The 9,801-nt window shown below is 32.8% G+C and overlaps 1 protein-coding gene and 1 non-coding gene across 2 annotated transcripts; both read left to right on the top strand.

Moving 5' to 3' along the window:
- TRNAV-UAC lies at positions 1,915-1,987 on the top strand. The gene has a single exon. It is a non-coding gene; the product is annotated as a tRNA-Val (tRNA).
- On the top strand, positions 2,063-4,859 carry LOC104771597 (probable anion transporter 5). Its single transcript, XM_019241691.1, has 2 exons — positions 2,063-2,416; positions 3,126-4,859. Exon 2 carries the CDS (start codon positions 3,251-3,253, stop codon positions 4,547-4,549), a length of 1,299 nt encoding a protein of 432 aa, XP_019097236.1. The 5' UTR covers positions 2,063-2,416; positions 3,126-3,250; the 3' UTR covers positions 4,550-4,859.

Here is a 9,801-nt window from a genome sequence, read left to right as displayed (position 1 = left end):
TGTGATATTTGCTGATGAAACCCTCGTCCCTTTGTTGTGAAATTGTTACGACCACCTCGATTACCACCACGTGAACTACCTCTTCCTCTGTTGCTGTTGTTGTAGTGACCAGAAGCATTATTTGGACCAAAGGTGTTAAACGCCATGTGTGGGGAGACCTCTGATCCAGTGTTGTAGCTTGCAAGGCGGTCTGAGTAACTGATAAGTCTTGACATTACCGCATCTAAGGTCAGTGAAGGTTGGGTGTCCATTGTTCCTTCTACAGAGGTTTTTATAGGTTCATATTCCCTACCTAAGCCTTTAAGCGCAGCAAAGATCTTCATCTGTTCACTAACCGGACTACCAATAGAGGCAAGTTGCTCACAGACATGTTTTATCTCTTTAAGATACTCTTCCATTGACTTATCTAACTTCTCAACAGTTTGTAACTTGTGTTGTAGCTCAAAAAGTCGAGAAGCAGATACCTTGTTAAAGTGTTGAGCTAACGCAGACCAGAGCTCTTGTGCTGTTGTGGTATGGACTACATCACGCAGGATGTCCTCAGAGAGAGATCCTAGCAGCCAAGAACGAACAACGTGATCTGCTTGATGCCACACTTCGAAGTCTGGATTCGGAACTTGTATGAGTTGACCATCGATGGTGGGAACCGGAATCGTTGCAAGAGGTTGTGCGAAAGCGCCATTGATGAATCCTAGAAGCTTTTGACCGGAGAGAAAAGACTCAAACTGTGTCTTCCAAAGCAGATAATTTTTCTCTGTCAGTTGGACAGTGACACAGTTAGAGATATGAAGAGTAGGAGGAGAATATAGTTGGATAGCTTGATCCATTGCTCTGATACCATAAAGAATAAGCTCAGCGGCTCTTTAGGGTAAGAAACATTTCCTCTTATTTCCTTGATTTATTAAGGTTACATCACTTGTCTTTATATAGACATTACATCATTAGGGTTTTCCTTCATATGACAGCTCACTCATCACATAGGCTGAGACACTCAAATCTATTCTTCAATTGCATTGGTTCCGTGCAGTCAATTGTCCTCTTTGCTTTACTGGTTTTGTCTACTTGTGCAGGTGGAGGAGACCGTTGGAAGGGTAGAGAAGCTGGAGTGTTAATGGGCTCTTCTTTAATGGGCTTGACAGTAGCAGGCTGATGTGTGGTAAGGCCTGTTATTGTTTTAATCACTTCAGCAGGCTTAATGGGCCTATCGATAACGGACTGATGTTTGGTAGAGCCCGTTATCGTTTTATCTTCTTCACTCCTTGAAGTTATCGTTTCACCTTCCTTCTTTATTGCGATCTTGACAGGGAGAGTCGGAGCTCGAGCGATCGGTGTTGCTGCGATCTTGTTTGGAGCTTGATCAGTCTTACTAATAGAAACTAGCTATATTTCTCTAATGTGTATATTGTTGACATGTCTTTCAAATTTTTATTTTTTTAAAAACCAAAAATAATATTTTTTTAACTTAGTGTAGTTGTTTTAGCTATGAATTTAAGTTTATAAGTGGTAAAGAAAATAAGTAATTCTTTTATCAATGAATTTGATTCCATTTATGCTCTTATATAATCTATTAATTTGATTAAATTTGTGTAGTGTGAGCTTAATACTACGTATAAAATAAATTAACTACCGCCATAGAACGTATTCTTGATAATAATTAAAAAGAACAAACAAAAAAACAAATCAATTACTTTGGTAAACTTATGGTTGTGACATTATTTGAACGAGATTTGAACAAGGACACTAGTCTCGTGTTGTGACGTCCACAAACACAAATAATTCCACCTTCACGTCAAGGATCTAACTTCTTACTTTTTTTTCTTTTTTTTCGTTTATCAAATTCAAGGTTCAACAATAAATCAAAATTCTGATAATTTTGGTTATTAGGTAAGCTAAAACTGCGTTTCTAAACAAGAAGGTGCTGTGGTGTAGTGGTTATCACGTTTGCCTTACACACAAAAGGTCTCCAGTTCGATCCTGGGCAGCACCATAATTTTGCACTTTTTTTTACTAATTAATTAATCAACAAAATGAAATGGCCGTTACGTAAATTATTTCACAGACATCGTCCTTCACCGTTGACCCACAAAAAAGCGATCTCCTCCATCATCTTCTTTTGTTTTTTTTGTTTCTTCTAAATTCTTTTTTTTTTTCACAAACCCTAAAAATCTCAATCTCCCTTCACCGTGGACCACTGCGTCACACATTACTCTCTCTCTCTCGCTATCTCCACCGTAAACCTCAAAAACCCATTCGTCATTTTCCCCCAAATCTCTCCAATTTTTCTTAAATCGATTTGGATTTACTTCACCGTAAAAACCCTTAATTCGCATTGCTGCTCATCCGATCTTTGCAGTTCGAAACTCGACTCCAACTTCTGATTGCGATAAAAAGTTGAATACTTTACAAAACAACTAAGGTAAAGTTTTGTGATTTGACTTCGATTATCGATTTACATTGTGAAAGATAATACATTTCACTGTACAATTGAAGAATTTGCTTCTTGGGTTCTCGTTTCTATGGTTAGCTTAAGTTGAATTGAGACTTGATTGAAACAAAGCATCCATTTTTCTGGCTTTGTGTGTCTTGTAATCAAAACTGGGTCTTTGTGGTAACGTTTGAATCGTAATGTTCATCAGGACTTGGGTTTGTGATCTCTAAGTTAAGTAGATTCAAGATGATCACTTATGCGTAAGTTTAGGCTTTTTGGGGAAGTTGCGTAATGGATTCATTTGCTTGATACGACCCTTATGCTTCAGATTTACTCTCGTTTTTTTAAGATCTGTTTATCTTTTGATCCCATCTTCTAAGATGAGTCTTTATCTGCATTGTTAAAAGATTTTACTTTCTGGATGCCTTCAATGTATGATTTAGTGAAGCCTAAGATGTCTATTTTTAGGATCCCTAACTGAAAAATGGATAAACTTGTGTTAATTATATCTATCTCATATAAATCTGAACAAGGGACAAATGCTGGCTATAATTATCAGATATTGGGTTTTTTTTGCCTATTTTGTTAGTGATCAGAGGATGATTCACCAATCATTTCGAATCATCTTGCAAGTTTTGTGTTAACTGCAGTCATTTGTACATGTCCACGATTAACCAGTTTGATTCTGGCTTTGCAGATTTCAACTGTGAATTTGGGAGTTTTTGAAGCTTATTTTTTCCCCTGGTCTCTTTTTCTTATGTTGTGGTGCTTGAGAGGGTTTTTGTATGATATAAATGCGCTAGATCAGAGAAAAGGTTTAACATGAAGTTATCGAATATTCCGCAACGTTATGTCATAGTCTTCTTAACTTTCCTCAGCACCTGTGTGTGTTACATAGAGCGTGTTGGCTTCTCTATTGCATATACCGTCGCTGCAGATGCTGCTGGGATCAACCAATCAAGCAAAGGAACCATACTTTCAACATTCTTTGTTGGCTATGCTTGCTCTCAAGTCCCTGGAGGTTGGGCAGCTCAGAAAATTGGAGGAAGGAAAGTTCTTCTTATGTCATTTGTGTTATGGTCATCGACGTGTTTCTTGGTTCCTCTTGATCCAAACAGAGTCGGGCTTTTAGTTGTTGCCCGTTTACTTGTTGGTGTTGCTCAAGGTTTCATCTTTCCTTCTATCCACACAGTTTTGGCTCAGTGGGTTCCTCCTCATGAAAGGTCTAGATTGGTTTCCATAACAACATCGGGAATGTATTTAGGTGCAGCTTTAGGAATGTGGCTTCTCCCTGCTTTAGTTGAGCTTAGAGGGCCAGAATCAGTTTTCTTAGCAGAGGCATTAGCAGGTGTTATATGGTCATTGCTTTGGATTAGGTACGCTACTGACCCACCTCGGTCCGAGCATCCAAAAGCTGCTGCTGCTGGATTCGGAGGTGCTCTGTTACCAACTAATGTAAACCACCACAAAGTTACTCATATCCCGTGGAAGAAAATCATGCTCAGTTTACCTGTTTGGGCCATCGTGGTTAACAATTTCACATTCCATTACGCTTTATATGTGTTGATGAACTGGCTTCCAACGTATTTCGAGCTTGGACTCCAGATCAGTCTCCAAGGAATGGATTCATCAAAGATGGTGCCATACCTCAACATGTTTGTGTTCTCCATTGTTGGTGGGTTTATCGCAGACTATTTGATCACCAAGAGAATACTCTCAGTAACTAGAACCCGCAAGTTCTTGAACACGGTTGGGTTCCTAGTTGCTTCAGCGGCATTGATGGCTTTGCCTATATTTAGAACCGAGAATGGTGTGATCCTTTGTTCCTCAGTGGCTCTTGGGTTTTTGGCATTAGGAAGAGCCGGTTTTGCTGTGAACCATATGGATATTGCTCCAAGATATGCAGGAATAGTGATGGGAGTTTCAAATACTGCTGGGACGTTAGCTGGAATCATTGGTGTGGATTTGACTGGAAAGCTTCTTGAAGCTTCCAAATTGGTTTACTCAGATTTGTCACATCCTGAGAGCTGGAGAGCTGTGTTCTTCATCCCGGGTTTGCTCTGTATCTTTAGCTCCGTTGTGTTTTTGCTGTTTTCTACAGGAGAAAGGATCTTTGATTGAGAAAAAGAAAAGATCAAACCTTTCTAGAGAAACCCTTGTCAAGATTAGTTAGTAAAGCCTCTACATTTTGAAGCCTGAATCGAAGATCGATTGATTCGGATTTTTTTGAGGGAAAATGTTGTTGTGTGCAGTAAAGATCTTGAGTTCTTGACTGATGGTTTTGAAATGTTGTCCTCAGGCTTATTGGTACTATTTTTTTTTGGGTGCATAAACTTGAATCACACCAAAGAGTATTGATTGGTTGATCTTTCAAATATACTATGAATAAAAAATTGTAATCTTTAGTATCCCCATTTTCTCCTTTTTATCAGTTTATTTTTTCTTTGATTAGATCGATTGAATCATAATTGAGGGGTTTCGTAATTTGGATATTATTGTAAAAGTTAATTTAAGTTCTTATAAAATGAGTTTTGACGAGGCCATTATAAAAATTCAGATGTTTCAGTTTCATTTTGGTTCCATTTGTTGTGTAACTCAAATTAGTTCTAATTTTAAATTTTAACTAATCTAAATTAGTTTAGTTAAAGAAAAAATCTAAATTAGTTTTAATTTTAACACTTAACTAGGTAGTAACCCGTGGTATAGCACGGAACAAATATTTCAAATAAATTTTAAATTCGTAAAATGACTAATAATTATATTTACTTTAGAATGGGAATGCACGTCCCGTCCCGTCCCATCTCCACATGTTCCAACCCATCTTCTCTCGTCTCGTCTCGTCTCATCCCATCTCGTCTCGTCTCATCTCATATCATCTCGTCTCGTCCCATATCCATCCAATTTTTTTTTGTCTTATGTTCGTTCTCTTTTAAATAATTATCCATTAGACAATGTTTATTAAAAGAGATTGGGTAAAAATTAGATGGGATACCAAATTTCTCGTTGAATATTTTTTTTGTTAGTTAGTTGAAACTATCCAAATAATTATAGTTTTAAAAAAGTATATAATTGTTTTCAAAAATACCAAATTTTCAAAGTGCTCGTTCCAAAGTGGTTAATTAACTGTCGCATAATAAATTCTTATCCAAATTAGTGAAAGCTTGACACTTGAATTTTTCTACCAGTATTTTTTTGATTTTGTACTTTTATCTAAAATTTCTTTCCCTTTTTTTAAAAAAATTGTTCAATATATTGATTTTCACTATTTGAATTACCTGTTTCAGTTTACATATACTATTTCTTGTCTTAATACCATAAATATACAGAAAATTTTCTCAAAATTTAATTATTATTTCTTTAAGTATATGTAGTAAATTAAATTAAATTAATTTAATTATTAGTTTTTGGCTAGGTAGTAACCCGTGCTACAGCACGGGACACAATATTCAAGTGTTGACTAAGAATTATATTAATCCAGGTTTTGTAGCAAAGTTGTGTTGTTTTCATGTGATTATTTTTAAAATAAACCTAAACGTGTTTACTTTGGAATAGGAAATACGTCCTTTCATGTCCCATCTCCTCACATCCCAACTCATCCCCTCTCGTCTCATCTCATCCAGTCTCGTCTAGTCCCGTCTCGTCCCGTATCAATCATAATTTTTCGTCTTATGTTCATTATTTTTTAAATTATTACTCGCTACACAATGTTTACTAAAAGAGATTGGGTAAAAAATAAAAATGGGATACCAGAGTTTTTCTTTGAATATTTTTTTATTTAGTTAGTTGAAATTATCAAAAAAATTATAATTTTCAAAAACTATATATCTGTTTTCAAAAATACCAAAATTTTAAAATTGCCTGTTCCAAAATAATTAGTTACATGTCGCATCCATATCAAAATTAGTGAAAACTTAACATTTGAATTTATATACTTATATTTTTTAATTTCCTATTTTTATCTAAAATTTATGACACTTTTTTAAAAAAAATTGTTCAATATATTGGTTCTCATTATGTGAATTACCCGTTTCAGTTTACATATTATTTCTCGTCTTAATACCATAAATAGAATGGACCTTTTCTCAAAATTTAGTTATTATTTTTTAAAGTATATGCACTTAATTAGTAAATTAAATTACTTAAAAACACACTGGTAAAACATATATTCAGACAAATAATAAACCCTTTTAGGTTGTAAAATTTTAATTGTATAATATTAGAATTTTCCAAAAAAAATACTTGGCCACTCTTTTACGGTGTTTTGTCAATATTTTAGTGTATACGTAGAATATCGCTACTCATACCAAAAATAAACATGATCATCATCTTCATCACGTGGAAAATATTAATTTTTTACAATCCATCCATAATAATCAAGCAAAGCCCGCTTTTGTTGAAAATGTTAAAGTAATTTTTTAATGGGGTGTTAAATCTCGTCCAGTCCAGTCTCATCTCATCCCGTCTCGATCCATCCCGTTAGAAATTTTATGTCCAATAAATTTTTTCTTTTAAATAATTACATAGTAGGTAACATAAATTGTAAAGTTTAATGTTTGTTTTTAAATGGTTGAACAGTATAATTTTAATCTTAATAAAAATTCTTTAATAAATTTGGTTTTATACTTTAATTGACATATCTTATTATCATTTTAACATTGATATATTAAAATAAAAGATTTATATAGTTATTTGTTTAAATAATTGTAAGTTCAGTTTTAACGTATAAAAGTGATAAAATAATTAACCCGTTCTACAACAGTTTTCTATTAATGTTTTTAAAAATAATAATATCATAGAGATAAAACTTATTGTTGTCATATCTACAACTGAATTTTTCTTATTTTTTATTTCATATAATTACGTGATATTTAATGATATACATGTATAATTTTTAAACTAATCAAAATATTTCTCATAGTTTACTTAGGAGTGTTAAATCCAAATATCATATTTCAATTTAATTTTAGTTGGATTATTGCATGTATATAACCTAGACGTATCTATTTTAAAATTGGAAACATGTCTTGTCTTGTCCCGTATCTTCTCGTCTTGTCCCATCCCGTCCCATCCCTTGTTATCTTAATTTTTTGTATCCGGTAATATAATATGGTAATATACGGGTAAGAATTTTTGGTTGTAAATATATTTTAGAAAAATTTTGTTTTAATAAATTTATTAATTTTAAGTTGTAAAACTTATTGATCATGGATTTGCTGGATTATATTTATAGATATATTTATTTGGTATAATATTTATAATACAAAATTTTTGGTGTCACTCTTTTTGACATCTGAAAAATTGATGATCTGAAAATGAATTGTTAGAGAATCATACTTTTGTTTATTGACTCACTTGGTTGTTAATTTGTTATGCGAATATATATATTTATTTGCTTACGATAGATACATGAACTAAAATTTAATAAGTTAATTTGTTACTACAGAAAAATATTATTAATACCCAAGAGATAATAGGGGACAAATATTATTAGTGTTTATAGAACAAATGCACAGACACACTAAGCAGGAAGAAGATAAATTTATTGATAAATTTGCTTAATACATAGTTGACTAAATTTGATATATGATTGGAATGACCAAATTTTTGGCAGAAGTAACATCAAAGGCATCCGTCGCAATTACTATCGGGTGAACATTTGGTGTGACAAAGGTTGAAATAGTTATTTTCGCTCACGACTCACCTTAAATTTTTGGCTCCTCGACTCACACATCCCTGCTTCCACAGTGACAGCATACCTTAAAAATCATATAAACCATAATAATTTAATTTTTTTATATATTATTATAATTAGCAAAAACCTTGTCGACGTTGTTGACGTTTTTTGTTGTTGTGGTCTTCATCTTTATCACCTCTCGGTATATTAGGCTTTTTCATGAATTTTGTCTGCTTATGTTCAAGAGAAATACAAAGAAAAAATAAGAAAGATATAACCTAAACAAAAAAAACTACCAACATAGTTTTAAATAGGAAATGAAACTTAACTACGTTTATGCTTTTTGTTGTCACCTCGTTTGCAATATTTGTTAAAATGTTGGGTTGCTTAGTTAGTTTGTACTTGCCAAATAAAATACTAAAACCACATGCATTCATATAAGATCATTAGAGTTATGTTTCTGTCTAACTATGAAAACATTTGTATATATATGTTTCGATAATTGAAACCGAACCTTTCTAACTCATGGTGTTGGATATTATAATATGGTTGGACCTCGACAGCAACCATTTACCATTTACCAAGTTACCTGCAGACACACAATAACATATTATTAAAGATAATCCGGACAATGTAAAATCATGATTATGTGCTAATGGTTGAATGTCATAACATACAAAAAAAAAAAAAAAAACTGATCTTACTCACCATTTTTTCACATTCGCATATAAGATCAACATCTGTAAATTGCTAATATGATATACGTGGAGTAGGAAGTAAATTGCGAATGTGAGCCGGTGATGGAAGAGTCAGGAATAGGAGAGTATATATAAATTTTTAAATAAGGAGTAGGTTTTCTAATTTTTTTCAATAATTTGCACACGCATTTAATCCAGTTTATCAAATTTGGAACTACTACCAAGTTAAGCGGGATTATGAAAATATATTTTGATAGGTAATTAATGAATTGATTGGATGCAAAGCTATACTACAACAGATTTCCCGAAATTTTAGAGGCATATGGAATCGAATATATATACCATTATAATTTGAGTAAATAGTCAACGTATATATATTGTTAGTTAAAGAATATCTTACGTATATGGAATGAAATCACTCATACGAATCAATCATGAAAATAGGATACGAATTTAATTTGAATAACAAATAAAAGAAAAATCTTATTTACTTTAAAACGTTAAAATATAGAAATTAAAAATGGGAAAGTAGGGAAATATTAGTAACAGCTTACTCAAAAATGCTTGAATCTGTTATGCCTGAAATTTCAGGAAGATAGCTAAATATGAATGATAAAACAACTAATCACGGAATCAGTTATATTCGGGATTTTGAAATTATATACATTCCTATATTTTTGTAAGAAACTCAGATATCAAGATCAAATTTAAAGGTAATATTATGGGAATATGGTAATTTAAATTATATTTGGAAGCATACATGGAAACTATAATATTCATGTTTTGGAAGCATATATGGCAAGTGCTATATTTGATCTGTGTAATCCGCTTATTTGTGGAAATAAGATTTTCTCACTAATTCTTAAAAAAATCGTAGTGGGATTACTATTAGAAACAGCAAAAATTGTAGCTAAGGTGCATCGAACTTGGCACCTTCTGAAATATTAAAGCTTTATTGGACCAATATGCTATTAGAATTTTCTTAACAAAATACACAATGT

Source organism: Camelina sativa, chromosome 20 (genome assembly GCF_000633955.1).
Source record: "Camelina sativa cultivar DH55 chromosome 20, Cs, whole genome shotgun sequence".
NCBI classification, from domain to species: Eukaryota; Viridiplantae; Streptophyta; class Magnoliopsida; order Brassicales; family Brassicaceae; genus Camelina; species Camelina sativa.
The sequence above is the reverse complement of the archived record's forward strand: the minus strand, read 5'-3'. Positions and strand labels throughout refer to the sequence as shown.

Coding starts and splice junctions, on each gene's coding strand:
- LOC104771597 (XM_019241691.1), top strand. CDS start 3,251: ATGAAGTTATCGAATATTCCGCAACGTTATGTCATAGTCTTCTTAACT.